Source organism: Delphinus delphis, chromosome 18 (assembly GCF_949987515.2).
Source record: "Delphinus delphis chromosome 18, mDelDel1.2, whole genome shotgun sequence".
NCBI classification, from domain to species: Eukaryota; Metazoa; Chordata; class Mammalia; order Artiodactyla; family Delphinidae; genus Delphinus; species Delphinus delphis.
The window spans coordinates 13,524,144-13,540,959 of NC_082700.1; the positions used below are offsets into that span (position 1 = coordinate 13,524,144).

General features: G+C 36.0%; 1 protein-coding gene across 5 annotated transcripts; it reads left to right on the top strand.

Annotated features, from left to right (window-relative positions):
• Positions 1-743: 743 nt before the first annotated feature.
• On the top strand, positions 744-14,383 carry UFM1 (ubiquitin fold modifier 1). 5 transcript variants are annotated; one of them, XR_009516818.1, is made up of 8 exons: positions 744-802; positions 878-934; positions 4,044-4,101; positions 7,444-7,483; positions 9,029-9,061; positions 10,028-10,064; positions 10,430-10,729; positions 13,917-14,383. XR_009516818.1 is itself a non-coding variant. In XM_059996081.1 (7 exons), coding segments are annotated over exons 1-7 (273 nt in total). In that variant the 5' UTR covers positions 744-800; the 3' UTR covers positions 10,476-13,861. The 5 variants fall into 5 exon arrangements, 2 of the variants coding, with proteins under 2 accessions (XP_059852064.1, XP_059852065.1); XR_009516819.1 differs by lacking the exon at positions 10,028-10,064 and having other exon boundaries at positions 10,430-10,620; positions 13,917-14,378; XR_009516820.1 differs by lacking the exon at positions 13,917-14,383 and having other exon boundaries at positions 9,744-10,064; positions 10,430-13,865.
• Positions 14,384-16,816: the final 2,433 nt, after the last annotated feature.

Here is a 16,816-nt window from a genome sequence, read left to right on the forward strand (position 1 = left end):
GGCATACCCATCGTTTAGCTTTAGTGCCTGACACAAAGAAAGGATTCAAATTTTTTATTAAGCTGAATAAATGTGACCGGTGATAGGCAACCTAGTTCCCTGGTTTAATCCCATTAGACCCACATAACAAACTATTGAAATCTATTCATGGATTAATCTTCTCAACTGGACTCCTCAAGTGCAGGGATCTTGTCTTTCTCTCACCAGCTTGATAAGTCCCTTAGCTGTTGAAATTTAAAATGTAAAAGAAAAAAATACGAGAAATCTACAAGATATAACATGATTAGGTTGCTGGACAGGCATAAAATACTAATATTAAAGCCAGGTGAGGATTCCAACTTCTAGTGCATCAATCAAGCTTCTCCGCGCTCAGGTTGCCTCGGCAACTTGGGAGAGCGCCCGCCTCCAGCCCCGCCCACCGCCCCGCTCTTCGCCCGCCTCCCGGGACCCTTACTTCCGACCCAACCGGCCAGCTGGGACCTGGAGTCCTGCTGTCTCTGTCTGTGCCTGTCTGAAAATACAGAAGAAAATAAATGCAATTAGAAGAATATTCATTCCAAACGATCCGCAATTTTGTTTTAGAGATATACATGAAAAAGCAGTAGCTATCTGTAGCTTGTAGGCGCCGCCCAGCGTGAGCATCTGGGCTCGATTTTTCAGGCAGTGCCTTGGACACCAGCAACCTTGGAGGACCCCAGCTTGCCGCGGGAGACGTGGACCTGAGTAGGGCCAGACGCCGCAGAGGAAGTGAGGTTGGTGGACGGAGTTGGAGTGAGGTTCGTGTCCAGACCGGCAGCACCATGTAAGTGTTTGCTTTCCACCCGCCCCAGTCCCCCGTCCCGCTGCCCGACCTTAACTCTCCCGCTCTCTTCCACAGGTCGAAGGTTTCCTTTAAGATTACACTGACGTCGGACCCGCGGCTTCCGTACAAAGTGTGAGTAGCTCGGTCGCGGGGGGGGGGGGTCGCTATGGGCTGGGCGATATGAGCCTTCCCCGCAGCTTCCACACCAGTGGTCCGCGTTCCTTTCCTCCCCTGAGCTTCCCACATCCCACTCGAACTGAGATATCCTGTAAGTGTCAGCTTGCCCAGGCGCGGGGCTGTGCGGATATGTGTGCTGGGAACGTTGCTGGTGATTTGCGAGCTCTCTTTGGGGGCTGACGGAGTGGGAGGACGTGTGGACGGGGCTCTGGTGATTTGCTGGCGTCCTTAAAACAGTCTCAATCTGCTCGTGATGAGAAAGGCCTTTCACCACTTTGACCAGCTGTTAGAGGAAGTAAGGGAAAGCATCCCAGTCCGGGTTCCGAAATTACTAGAACAGTCAGGCTCCTGATACTCGTTGAGTGTGACTCACTCGATAGTTGGGCTTCACAAAGTAGACAGATTACTCCCTCTCTCATCTTTGATTTCGCCCTTTACATTGGATTGTTTTCATCAACGTGTAAGTTGGCTGTAGAAAAAAAGAATAAGAAGGCGGGAGGGAGAAAGATGAAGGAGTAGAGCAGCATCGGTGTCTGTAAGAGTGCCTGGAACGTGGTACCAGTTCGCTCAGTATGTGTTGACTGAATGAATTTAGCAGCACACTTTTAGTTCAGTGTGTGTATAGTTGTATGTATGTGTAATTTGCGTATGGGTATGTGTATATAAAATAGACACAACACATGTATGGGTGTGTCAGGGTCATTATGTTATGTTTCCTATTCAAAGTAATGGTATCTAGTATTTGAGTACTAGTAAAAGCAGCTCTGAGATTTGTGGGAAAACATGCTTTAACTTTTTAAGGCCACTTTTCACTTGTCAGGCAGGTAAATACATACTTCGATAGAGAAATGTTCCTTGAGTTGCTAATAGTTGAATTCTAAGAAAGATGTTTCAGTCCTGGATTTATTCGGGGCAATGTCTGGGTTTTTATTGTTTGTTTTGTTTTTTTGTTTGTTGGTAGATTCCCTGTTGGTATTGCTACTTGGTTATAGAAATGTTGAAATCAAACATTCTCTTTCATATACAGGATGCGTTAAAAAACACCTTTGGCTCTTTCAGTCTAATTCCAGTGTTTCCAGTCTTACTCCCCTCCTCTTCCTCCTCACCCCACCCCCGGCTACTTACCACCACCATCACTTAATCAAAGTTTCAGCCATCCTGTTCCCAAATTGACAAGCAAGTCTTTGGATCCTCCCTGTCTGGCACACGTTCTCCTGTGTGCTTCTAATGTAGTTTCGTGACTACCACTTCCTGACAGTATCCTTTAATGATCAAAATTTCACCTCTGAGACAATTTCTGTGATGATCTAGGGAGTTCATTTCACCCTTCCCTAGTGTCCTATAGAAACTTTGTTTTTATTCTTTATAATAACACTTGTCAAGTTATGCCATGGTTCTGTTTATGTGAAATATTTATTAAAAAAACAAATTTTGCCAGTAATTTACTTTAAAAGTTCATTTTAATATGCAGGATAGTTCCTATTTTTTCAAAACACCAATGTAATGTAAGCGTAAGTTTTACAAAATGATGTGACTGGCAAACACAAGAGCTTCAAATCTAGGTAAGGTTTCTGGAGTTGCAGTAACTCCCAGTCCCTCTGCAATTTTCTGCTAATTAGAACATGCACTAAAATATGTTTTTATTTTCTGTATTATTGGATTTTATTTGGACAGTCTCACCAATTTAATATGCAGATAGAAACTTATGTTAATGAATATCAACATGACATTTTATTATATGATACAAGGACATTTTCAGTCTCTAGTCCAAAAGTGAATTGAAACCGCAAACTTTAAGAAGTTCTCCTCTAGAGTTTTAGGACAGTGAGTCTCAGGTTCTAAACTATAAATAAACTACAGAAATACTTGCAAAGTACTGTTTCCAGCTTTGTAAACTTTTACATTGCCAGTTTATTAGATATTTTTTAATCAAATGGCTATCCTTTAGAATTTTGTTTTTCTCTCTTTTTATTCCATATAAAAAAGGAAAGGGAAAAAAATGACATCTATTTTCACTCTTTAGCATTATTTGGGGGGAGTGGACTAGGGCAGCTGAGAAATCTATTAACACTTTCCTTACTGAAAGTCGCTGTAATGTGCTGTGTCAGATACAATGATTTTTATATTCAGCAGTAGATCTGTAGACTAAGTGAGGGGATGGTACATATACCTGAGGGTGTTATATAGTAGTAGTTGGTATTAAGTCGTTAGAGAACAATACAGTGGTGACAAATTGAGAAGTTTCAAAGAGAAATGTTAGCTTTCCCTACTTTGAAAGAGGATTTGATCTTTAATCATTGTAATTTATTTTACATTAGGGCTCTTATTAATCTTATTTAACTTATTTCTGTGTCTTTGAGTGCTTTCTTAAGGTATAATGTCAATTAATTTTTAGTGTTTAAGTTGGAAAATTGATGCGGATTGACTGTTTATTGGTGCTCTTTAATACACTTGCCACTGTACAGGTCAGTTAACAAAATCACACATCACTCTCTGAAATGTTTATATTGAGTGAGCCCATTTTCAAATGACATAAAGGTGGAAAATCACTGAACATCTCGCCATGGTAAACATACTCATTTTCATCAACTTGGACTACTATTTTAGACTTGATGATTGAAAGTTCACAGAAAGCTTCGTGAAAAGACTTATGATCTGATGATGCTTCCCAGGTAGCCTCTTCTTCTAATGAAAATGATCACATTCTTGCATGGGATGAACTGGAGGCGGCAAAGTGTACTGAAGACTGAGGAGAGATTCAACTTTTTGAAACCCATCTCTAGAAACAAGAAGCAACCTACACGCTAGACCTGTTTGTATCAAAGTATGAAGCATGTACAAATCCACACCTATGTAGGTTATTCATTTTCAAGCGGAGCCGAGGGCACCATCTCAGCAATAAGGCTAATAATTGCTTTCTTTCTTGGTAGAGTTAATGAACATAGTGTGCAATCATAATACGTCAACGTCAGACTCAAAAGACAGCTTTGTCAGTAGCCGAAATAAGTAACAGAGGACCTAAAAAAAACTCAGCCTTTTAAAAGATTCTTTTTAATTCTTGCAGACTCAGTGTTCCTGAAAGTACACCTTTTACAGCAGTCTTAAAGTTTGCAGCAGAAGAAGTAAGTACAGAAATTGGAACAACCTGTAGAGAGTGCAGTTTAGTGATGTGTCTCAAAAATCTGCATGCATCTTGACCCACCACTGCCACATGGGTTCATTACTAGGTTTACGCTGTCAAAAAGTTAAGCCTCACTTATAGATAAAAGTAGAGTGAAAGTTGAGACTCACCGATAAAAGAATGACTTAAATGGACACATCTATTTAATGTAATCATGGAAAATTATAAGGAGAATTTTTATTGAAATTGAAAAGATAGTGATGATATGTCAATTTTTTAAAAAAAACATTATATCACTGTAATCTGTACGCCTGTGTTTTACTAGCTTTGATTCTAGAAGTACAATTTTATTATATATTTATCTTAGTTTTCAGATTTTCTCTATAAAGCATGTGGACTGTCAGTAAAATTTATTGTTTTTAAAAGTGTTTTTAAAGATATGTTTGGGTTTCTGTTTTTAAGAAATAAAATTTTTTCATCAGAATTTTTTATCAGAGGCATCTGTAAAGTAACTCGTTGGACTTAACAATTAGAAGAGAAACTTGGTCTGGTGGAAGTAACCTGAAAATGTGATTTAGGAGACTTAGCATTCCTCTTTTAACTGTGTCATTAATTATCTGTTTGACGTGGGGCCAGCCCACGAATTTCTTCCTTAAATTTCTTAATGTGTAAAATGGGAATAGTTAATGCCTACCGTTCCTACCTGATTAAGTGATTTTGTGTAAAAATATAATAGCAGTTACTAAAATCTTGTGGAGTTAAAGGTGCAGTGCAGGTACAGAGTAACCCAACTCAGAATATTTCGTTCGAAATCTTACAAGTTTACAGTCACAGAAAAAAATTCAGTAATTAAATAAATAAGAAACCGGCTTAATCCATAGTCCGGCCCTGTACTTAAGGAATTAATGGAAAATCAGCCAGCCCATTAGTGCTTCCGGCTCCTTATAAACTATTGTCAGGGACCACTGCCATCGTTCATCACTCATTTAGAGTTAAACTGAAAAGTGGTATTACTTGCTTTATTGTCAATTTTGATCTATCCTTCATGCAGAAAGAATAACTAAAAAGAGGTGGGGAACAAATCTGAACACAGCATCATTACTTTTTGCTACACAGATCACTTGGTTGAAATGCTCCTGGCTTGTGGCCTGGCAGGTTCCACAGATTCCAATTTGAGAAGTAGATCTCTTCAAGCTATAATTAATATTTATTATTAAATTTTGTACTTATTTTATAGTGTGTCCTTTTACAAGGCAAAGGCATTGTTGTGATCTGGGTCTTCTAGTAAAGCTTGTGAAAATCCTAACGTGTGCAGCAGAAAATGAACAAACTTCACGCAACCACATGTATTGATTAAGGTTTTAGTGTACCTTTTAATTATAATGAATCACGAGTGTTACACACTTAGAAAGGATATAGCTTTGAGGCAGCAGTGAGAAGGCCTTTCACAAGATGACATTGTAGACTCTTTCAGTAAGAACAAGATTTGACTTAAGAAACCAGAAGTCTGTGGATATAAATCCCTAGTAAAATTCTCTTAATAAAAAATAAAATAAAATCCCCCAGCATATGACTGGGAATTAATTTAAGGAATGAGTTGTCAAACCTGAAAGAGCCTCTTAACATCCTAAATTATAAGACATGTGGGATATGAGATAGGAATGAATGACAGCTGAGGAACATAAAGTGCACTTTGCATCTGCGAAAAAACTTGTCAGTACTGTAGACAGAAGTGGTAGTTGCTGTATGTACATCACTGGTAATGCTTCACCAGATGTCAGTTTAACCATTGTTGCTACGTGCTGGAAAAGGAAGAAATTATGTCTGCAGTTGCTTTTGATTTTTAATGTCACAAAATATGTTACCACTAAGAAAACGCATAGCTTATCTTAAAATGGACATAACTAAGAATAACAAATAGAAACTTTGTCATATTCAAGTTTTAGACATCTGAAATTGCCTATAATTAATTTAGGTGTTTGATAAAATTTTAATAAGTATTACAGCCTCTATAAAAACTTTTGAAGTATTTTTAAATTTATTAAAGTACATTTTGAAGTTACTTTAAATTAGGTTTATTTAAAATTTTTAAAACTTTAAGAGGACACTTACACTTAAGAATGTGCGATATGAACAGTAAAATTATTTGTTTTTTAGGTACATAAGCCCGTAACAAGTAATTGTTCTTATGCATAGTTAAGTTCTTATTTTAAAACTTGGTTGTTCAATTCATAAATTAAAATAAGCTTTTAGTTGTTTTTCTCAAATATGATACGTGACCACTATAAATACCAAGAGCAGCATTTCCCAGAGAGAGTGTTTTCCTCAGACCACCAGAACCACCAAAAAAAAAAATTAAAAACTGGGATCAGTGGCCCAAAAGTATGGGAAACACATTATTGACTATTTTTTTGCCTGGAGTTAAATAAACTATATTAGCCTCATATTAAAGGATTTTGAAAAGACTAGTAGTTTAACTTAATGTTTTCCAAACTTATTTAATTACAAAACTCAACTAATATTTATAAAGTTAGTCCATGACGTAGAAGTGCTTAATTAATATTTGTTGGAAGAATGAACTATGAGGACATGAACACACTTTGACAAATACTGGTCTCTGGAGCATTAAGAGGAGAATTTAGCTTTTAGCTACTGATAAGCTCCATACCACATTTCATTGATTCAGAAAGCTCTTCTTTTTACATCTCAGTGGAGTCTTCCTGTCATGCTTGGCCATGTGGCAGTCACATAATTGTCTAGCTGACATCACCTGCACCTACTTGTACTTAGAGGTATTTCCTGGTGGCATAATTGGACTGTTGCAATCCCATGAGGTTTAAGTCAGCAAATCATTTAAGGAGAACTTGAGGAAGGAATATGAGCCTTGGTTGGCCTCCCATTAAACACAAGAGAGCATTTGTTTGAACTTACTATTTCCACAAAGAAATTTGAGGAATATTCTAAGCAGTTGCTTTGCTTTTATTTTTGCTTATGCCTGAGCATTATATATGACAAAAGTAAATCATGTCTAAGTCTGAAAGAGTAAACATTGGGTCATAGATTCATTGACAGTGTTTTTCTTTTTTTGTAGTGCATAAGAAAGATGCATTTTACAATGTATGGTGTCCTAGATACAATGAAATGCAGTATTTAGAGAACAGTGTTGCCCTTTAAAGATAAAGCAAGTTATAGTATTCTTTGATGATGTTACTTATCCTAAAAGATAAACCACATTTTAGAATTATAGAGTTGATTATATGTACCCCACCCTTGCTAACCATCTTTCATAGTTAATATTATATATATATATATATGTATTTTTTTATCTTTTACTCCCTTTTAGTTTAAAGTTCCTGCAGCAACAAGTGCAATTATTACCAATGGTAAGAATTCATTTTAAAACTATGTATTAACTTTGAGTTACAGAAATTGTTTAAAAGAAACCAAATTAGTTAAAATTGACTTAAATATAAAAGGCTAAAACTTATATCAAGATAAATGATATACTTGATTGTAAACACTAAGTCAAGGTTATTGTTCATAATTGTCTCTTTTCATTTTTTTGTACTTTTGTTATATAGTACAGCACTTGATAATATTTTGTGTCCTTATAACTTCATGACAAATTATTATTAAAAATAACTTGTCATTTTATTTAAAAAGGGGTTTTGGGGTTTTTTTTTTAATAAGTTATATTGGTAAATGCTTTTAGAATATAGGAAGCTAAGCAGGAATGTACCTTTGCTATACCTTGTTATTGCTTTCCTGATAGAAAACAATTTCTTATAGACTGCAATAATGAGGATTTTATCCAGTTAGATATATAAATTAAATTCTGAATGTCTTAGGATACTACTAATAATTAAGTTTAATGGAAATAGCCCTATGAGAAAATACTGAAACAAGATGAGGAATAAAGATTGCAGGGAATGCTTATTATCTTTCAAGAATACAAAGTAATATTCACAGGTACTGGTGAGTGGTTCGGGATTAGTTAAGATAGACTAAAAAAGAAGGTAGGTTTTTTTTTAATGTTTTATTTATTTTATTTATTTATTTTTGGCTGCGTTGGGTCTTCGCTGCTGCGCGCGGGCTTTCTCTAGTTGCAGTGAGCGGGGGCTGCTCTTCATTGTGGTGTGCAGGCTTCTCATTGTGGTGGCTTTTCTTGTTGCGGAGCACGGGCTCTAGGCGCATGGGCTTCAGCAGTTGTGGCTCGCAGGCTCAGTAGTTGTGTCGCATGGGCTTAGTTGCTCCAGGGATCTTCCTGGACCAGGGCTCGAACCTGTGTCCCCTGCATTGGCAGGCAGATTCTTAACCACTGCACCACCAGGGAAGCCCAAGAAGGTGGCTTTAATGTGCAATAATTAGTATGATTTAGTTTAGATATGACGGAATTTCTTATTCTGAAGCATTCTGCATGCTGTCACATTGAAATGTGTCTGTATTTAGATGAGAGCTATCTTACTTTTCTGGAAAGTTCTAAATTCACAGATGAGTAGCTATTGGGAAAGTGCTTTGTAAACTTTTATCAAGTGTCAGTGGAATTTACATCACTACGTGGGCTCTTCAGCCTTAGGATTTGATGCCTCAGAGCAATATTAAATGATTAATGACATACCTAAGGTGTTTTGGCTTTATTTTTCACTGGATGTGGCAAAATAGTATAAAAAACTATCTTCTTTGTAAAACTTACCAGGATCATTGTGTTGACAGATGTTCTTGTCTAATCCAGCAATATGTGTGAATACATAATAGTGAGAGATTTCAACAGATAACTCACCTGACAGATTGTCATTCGTGTTCTCAGTATAACTGTTTGGCTTATGCCTGTGTACACAGCAGCACTTTTTTGGCACAGTTCTTCTTGTTACTATTAAAGCCTTTTAGCTTTAGAAATAACTTAGATGATTTTACGACTTATTTTCTAGATGGAATAGGAATAAATCCTGCACAGACTGCTGGTGAGTATCTATCTGAAATCCATGGAGGTGTGGTGAGGCTATATTTATCAATTGATACTGAATATTTAATTCATTCTAATTAGACTTGATAGGATTTAACCAAGGTAATAGTTGATTTTTAGGGATTGTATAGCAGTCTTTACCTATGTGTGTAAGTACTTTGTTTCTTTCCATGTATCAGTTATGTATGCTTTTGGCTACAAGAAAGAGAAAACCTGACCAATAAGCTTTAAAGGTATTTAATACATGTAACAGAAAGTCTGAAGATTGTGCTCTTGTGGGAATAATGATTTTGAGCTACGTCATAAGGTAGTTGTGAGGTAGTACATGTAAAGTGCTTAAAAGTTTGCATTATTTATAGTAAGCATTCAATAAGTGCTGGCTATTATTATTTTAAAGAAGTACAGTCATTTAAATTTCATGGGGCCTAGTCTACACTCAGAGTTTCAAGCTGCTACCATTATACAGTGCTAAATATTGATGTCCTAACAAGCAGGAAGGGTAAAAGTAAACTTTTTAACAGTTGTATATTTGTGTTAGATGTACCTTCCTTAGCTTATAGTCTAATTATATTTTGAAATTAAGCATGATTTAATATAATATAACCTCAGTCTTGAGAAATAGTTATTTTTAAACTATTAATATTCTAAAGTACTTCTACAAAATTATATTGTCCTCCTAGGTCCTGGGCTTGAAATTTAGCCATACAGCAAATGAAGAGGAATTTTAAATAATTTCTTTTTACATAAATCAGTTGTTTTAAGTGTATAATTTTATTAAATTAAAAAGTCTGTTTTTTGAGAATCATGAGGCATTTTGTTGTATAGATGCCTTTAAACTTAGGTTTTAAGGTTTTGCTTTTCCTACTCTAGAAATGCTTGGTAGTTATATTAATTTGAATTATTGCTTACTCTGACATGTTGCCTGTTGGATTACCCTATAAAATTGAACTGTGGGCATCACGAGGTGTGAAGAAAATCTCAGCAGGCAACGCAGACCCAAAGTAGGTCAGGGTTTCTAAACTTCTGTCGCTTGGGGTAGATTTAGATTTATTATTTTTCCTGCCCCTCAGTATTTTATTGTATATTAAAGTGAGTATTGATGGTTAAATTACCTTATGTTTTATTTGATGATTGGTTTTGGTAGTAGTTCTTTGGGTAGTGTTCTTATTTAAAATTTTCAAACATTAGTTGCGTTGTGAAGATGTGAGAGGGGTAGGCACAAGACTTAAGCCTGGACGCGGGTTCTAATGATCTTTGAGCTTTGTACCTACTTGACACTCCTTTGTTTCTTTTACATAATGTTGAAATGTTAAGATAGTGTGTCATTTTTTAAATACCTAACTTTTTGTTTTGTTTGTTTGTATAGGAAATGTTTTTCTAAAGCACGGTTCAGAACTGCGAATAATTCCTAGAGATCGTGTTGGAAGTTGTTAATATCTGCTGCTTGGAACATAAAATCCCCTTCCAGAATAAATATTGTTATTGTTATTGTTGTAAAATTGGAATCAGGCATTTGAAATCCTATGAAGACACCAATAGTTGATGAAGTAATGAAAGGTGACTGTCCCTTCTTGTTATTCACACTCTTCACGTGAAGAGGGGACACTTCTCTGTTGAGGGTGTCATCACCACAGAAGATCACGTTACTACCTCACAGCACACACAGGTAGTTCATTGGGGGTAAATGGATTATCCAACTGTGTCTTATAACTGGAGGATGCTTCTGATCATTCTTTCTGAGAACATTTGGAAAATTAATATTTACTGAATCTTCCTATTTGTCTTTGAGTTAATAATGTAAAAAGATTATCAATCCATACGTGGCAATTTGCTTGATAGCATCTGACCTGGAGACACAAAAATAGTTGAATTCTTCATTAATATCGTTTATGATAAAGGATCACATCAGTGAATAACTATCTTTTTATCATTTAGCTTGCTTTGAAGTTTTCAGACTTCTTGAGTTCTTATAAACTTTAATTTAAAAATCAAAGAGCCAAAACTTGAATTTTCGATCTAGCCCCTTACGTGTGACATTGGTATCCCACGCCAAAGGGTTTAATTGAGACTGAAGTAGAAGCATCAGTTGCTGAATTATGCGTTCCTTTATTGATCTCTTTTTTAAAAAAACCTTCAAAACAGGAATCCTCAAGAAACCATCTTTTTGAGGATAATAAATCTAAATAGTGTTCAGGGAGAAAGCATTGTCGTAAACAGGATCTGACGTTCACAACAGAGCTCAAGGAAATGCTAATTGAAATGCTCACTAATTCTACTTACAGAAGACCCAACATTTAAGGAAGTGTTAAGCTTAGTTACTGGAGTGAATAAGAAGCTAGGAAAGGAAGATGGGGAAGCCCAGATGACCAGGCTTCTAGTCAGAAGGAAAGAAACAAAAATGAAGGGGAGCAGAAAGCTGTAACGAGTGTCACGGAAAAGGCCAAACTGCATGGACAAAACCGCAGAGGCTGTGTTGGGAAGAACTGAAAGGAAAATAAAATACTTGACATTGTTATAAGGAGCAGAAGGCAATCACAGAAAGCAAAGCATAGGCCTTGTCAACATACAGATTTCAAAATTCCCCATAGAGAATCTAAGGAATGATATGCATAAGGGAAGATTTAGTTTGCCTTTAGAGAGGACATCAATATCTATGCACATCTTGAAAGGTGAAACGAAGGCTCGTAGTGATTGAGAACCAGTGCTTGACTTGCTGTATTCTAGATGGTAAGCTCTGGAGGCAGGCCTGGTGTCTGTCTTGCTCTTTCTAGGCCTGGAAATGTAGGCCTTCAATGAATATGTGTAGAATTATTCATGAATAAAGTATTTCTAAGACCAATTTTTATCCAAGTATGCATAGGCTCTAGGTTCATTGGGAAAAAAACAATGCAACAGAATCAGTATCCAAAGAGTAATATTGGTTAAGTTTAAGGAAGTAACTAGATATTGTTCATATATTTGACAAATGAACAGCACGATTCTGAATTGTAAAGGGAAAAAAAATTGTGCTGAGGTAGTATGTTGCTAATGTTTGGGGGATTTTTTATAAACAAAGTCTGACGCTTAAAGACTCCTGGTCTTTAACAACATTAAGCCTCAGTTAACCAGAAATTTATGAATACCCAGTTTTCTGCATTTTTTGTTTTATTTAGATTTCCCCCATTCTGTTTCTAGCACAAAATTCTGCCTAATTTGTTACATTAATAAGTTTTATGATGTCTTCTACCATAATTTGTTTAATATTTTTGTTCTTTGGTTGGAAAATTGTATTGCAGTAAGGTCTTAAAAATATTTTCTTAAAGAACTAGGCGTTTTGTTATTAAATAAATGTGATCTGTAACTTCTTTGTGCAGAATGTTTTGAAGTGTTGTATTTAGTTTAAATGCTTCATTGGTACTCTTGTGAAAATACATTTTCTTATACCATAAACCATATTGTCTACTCTTATTATTAGTGTTTAATTAGCACACCTTTTGAGCCAGTATATAACAAATGTAGCCAAAAAAAAACAAAGGGCAAAAATGATCAATGGCTATAGGTCTTAGAAATGAATATATATTTCCAAATGCCAGTCCATTTGGAAAAAAATTCAAGTTACAGTGTCTATAGTAAGTGTGTAGGTTGGTGGGTCCTAAATAAACCTGGGGTGATTATCAGAATCACCTCGGAAATTATAAATACAGATTTCTGGAAGCCACCCCTAAAGTTCTTACTCATTAATCTGGAATGATGTATAAGAATTTCTGTTTATAAAAGCAGTCCTGATGATTTCTGTTTTGCAGCTCAGTTTGAGAATTAATGATAACTTTTCACTTTGTAGAGGAACAAAATGCAGTGTAAGGGGTCAGAGTAACTAGAATATGTTCTAGAATCTTGGGAAGTGTACATCCCACTGCTTGTTCCTCCAGTAGCTAAGTGCAGAGATGCTATAACAGTCTCTCTCACTCACCGGTAGTAAAGCCTCCTTTTAAAGTGTTCCACGTCCAATAGTTTTTTGGATATTTTATTTCTTAAGATTAGTTATTTGAAAGAAAAGCCAGTGGGAAGAAAACTCAGTCCAATTTAAGCTCCCCAGTCCCCAAATTAAGACATTAAAAATACCCACCATGTCTTTACCCAAAGACCTAGAAATATTTGTAACTTGAAAGCATTTATGTACTCTAATGGAGCACTTATAAATTAACTGACCAAATACTAGTGTTCCCAAGGCTATTTATAAACTGCGTATTACATATGTAAGTCATATATATGTGTATGTATACATATATCTATTTTATGTATTTACCTATGGAATTAGTATATATATATACACATATAATTTACATATGTAACTCATCTAAAAGAAATGTATTGCACAAATATGTATTGAATATGAATACACAGTTTCAATATGTATTGAACATCAAATATTTTGATATTTACTTTCACGTCTCATTCTTCACAACAATGCCAAATTATTCCCATTTTACTGAAGAAGAAAGAGGCTTAAAGAGGTTGAGATTTAAAATTTGACTCCTTGTTTGACTTTGGAACTCTCCATACCATACTGGGAGAATTTTTCAGTATCTTTTTCACAATATACTAGATCTATATTGAATTATAAATGTAAAAATATAAGACAAACGCGTCAGGCCTAAATTCTCATTTCAGAGTACCAAGTATGTGTGTAATCATGAATGGCATTACTTACTAATGGTGTAAATATGGTATGATTGTAGGACATTAAGTAAAAACCAATCAAATAAAGGTGATTATGAGTCTGGTGTGACTCCACAGGGTGGCTTGGTGGGAGTGGGACTATGGCTCCGCGTTCATCAGACAGTTTATGTTTTTGAACCTTGTGTGTCTTGCAGACGCAGCTACAAGATTAGCTCCCCAGTAACCTGCTCTTCCCACCAGACTCGCCTATAAGCGCCTCCAATACAGAAATTCTGGAAGTACCCTCTCATAGTGCCAGGGATGGGTAAATCACTATTTAAACCAGGCTGTTTAATTAAACCATTAATTGAAATAAACATTCTCAAAGAGCTCAATCTGTCCAAACTATTAGCCACATCTAACTACCTAAGCCAGGCATTTGAAACTCATTAGATTCTCGCCTTTATCTTGCCTTAGCAAACCAATCATAAAATTCGATTGATTCTGTTTACAGAATATAATCTCATAGCCATCTCCATGATCTAAAGCCCTCAGTTTCTCGTATATGCTATTATAAAAACCTCTAGTCTCCATTTCCTTTTCCACACTTTCGTTGTAATGAGCTTTGTGACATGGAAATATGATCATGTAGTTCCACTAATCAAAATCCCACTGAACAAAAATACTTCTCATGACATCTGTGGCCCTTGAACTGGTCTTTGAACTGTTCAGAGTCATCTGTTATTGCTACTCTCTTTCGTACAGTTTCCTTCTCCAATTCACACTGCAGCTACACTGAACTACAAATAATATTCAGTATCTGATGTACCATATTATGCCTCCATGCCTTTGCTTTCTCCATTTGCCTGCAAAGCCTCAGACTCATTCTTCAAGTTTAGAAGCCATGGAGCCTTTGCTCACTCCTCCCAAGTAGAGTTAGGTGTTTAGCTCTCTAAGCACCCATTGCATTTTGTACATTCCTCCATTACAACAATTATTAAATACAGAATTATATTTGTCTCTGATTTAAACTATAAATTTTATAAAAGTATAAGGTCATGACTGAAACTGGATTTCCAAAATTGCCTTGCACATAGCAGGTACCCAGTAAGGACTTTATAATCAAAAGACTATTTAGGGCTTCCCTGGTGGCACAGTGGTTGGAAGACCGCCTGCCGATGCGGGGGACACGGGTTCGTGCCCCGGTCCGGGAAGATCCCACATGCCGCAGAGCGGCTGGGCCCGTGAGCCATGGCCACTGAGCCTGTGCGTCCGGAGCCTGTGCTCCGCAACGGGAGAGGCCACAACAGTGAGAGGCCTGTGTACCGCCAAAAAAAAAGACTATGTAAAAGAATGAAAACTTTGAAAATTTCAACAGTGTCTCCTACCTGATAACTTCTTTAGTCAGAATATTTAATTAACCAATATACCCATATTTCCTCACCACTTCTTGTAGCAGGGATTTACCCTGTCTCAGAAACGAATTAATCATTCTTTTAAAAGTGTGAAGCATCCTCCCACTTTTTAACAAATATATATTAATCATCAGCTGTATTATGGATATTGGTAAATACTGGAGATGTAATGTGATTAAGATTCATTCCTTTTTCTTGGGCTCTCAAAAATTTATACATTTCAAAACCAGCAAAATCTGCCGAGTGAAGTAATTATATGGAAGGGTATATACTTCAAACCCTTTTTTAATGGGCAGAGCACAGCTAGGAAATTGACATTATCTCATTTAAGCCTTAATCTCTTCACAAACTGCCGTGTTCATTTCTTTACTGTTAAGGGAGCCAAGGTTTAAGTTATTGTGTTCAAAGTTACAACAATGAGGTTGGCGCCTAGGTCTGTGGGTTATAAAATCCACACCGTGTGTTGTGGTTTGTTGGCCATGATTTTTGCTAGAATTATATTGCAGTATTTTCGAAAAAGGAAAAGGATACATCTGGGGAGGGCCTCATAGCTTGCTACTGACCATTTCTGTGATCTCACTTTGCTTGAAAAATTGAACACTCAATAATCTACACAGTTAAGACTCTTTTAGTAAATATATATACATTTATAACTACAAAGAGAATTGTGAACATTGGAAAAGTAGGTTTATGGCCCTGTTACCTGCTTTGCTATATAGGGGGTGTTGTGGAAATTCTGTCTGGATGTAAAACACTGGCCAAGGTTGGCAGACAAGTGCTGAGAGCCAGATTTTTGGCATAAATCTGTGATTTTCTGGCAAAACTCATTAGCAATGTAAAAGCTGTTATTGAGAGCATATTGTGATGATACATCATGTCAATATTTGTTTGGCTGAGTAACACTGTGGATTTAATAATTCTTAAATGCACAATTTACAACTGCTGAGCTGTTTAAGAAAAAAAATTTCTATGTGATGTTTATCGTCAGTGCCACAAACATTTTGACGTTTTAAGTGGAGATGCTAGCTTCTGTGACTTTTTAAATAAGTGTGTTGGACAGATTAGGGATTTTAAAATTATCCTTAGGTATGCACATTATGTAGCAATAACACATAAGAGACAATGACTGAATAAATGAGTGAGTCATAGAGGTCTTCATCCTTTATAACCTCTGCCATAAATCCATATTACCTGGTAGACCTTTTGTTTTAATTTAATTTAATTTATTTTATTTTTTTAAATATATTTTTTTAATTTTTTATTTTTTTTATTATTTTATTTAAAAAAATTTATTTATTTTTAATTTTTTTATACAGCAGGTTCTTATTATCTATTTTATACATATTAGTGTATATATGTCGATCCCAATCTCCCAATTCATCCCACCACCACCACCCCACACACCCCCCACCCCCACTTTCTCCCCTTGGTGCCAGTACGTTTGTTCTCTACATCTGTGTCTCTATTTCTGCCTTGCAGGTGGTTCATCTGTACCGTTTTTCTAGATTCCACATATATGCATTAATATACGATATTTGTTTTTCTCTTTCTGACTTACTTCACTCTGTATGACAGTCTCTAGGTCCATCCACATCTCTACAAATGACCCCATTTCATTCCTTTTTATGGCTGCCTAATATTCCATTGTATATATGTACCACATCTTCTTTACTTGCTAGACTGTTTTACTCAACATTTTC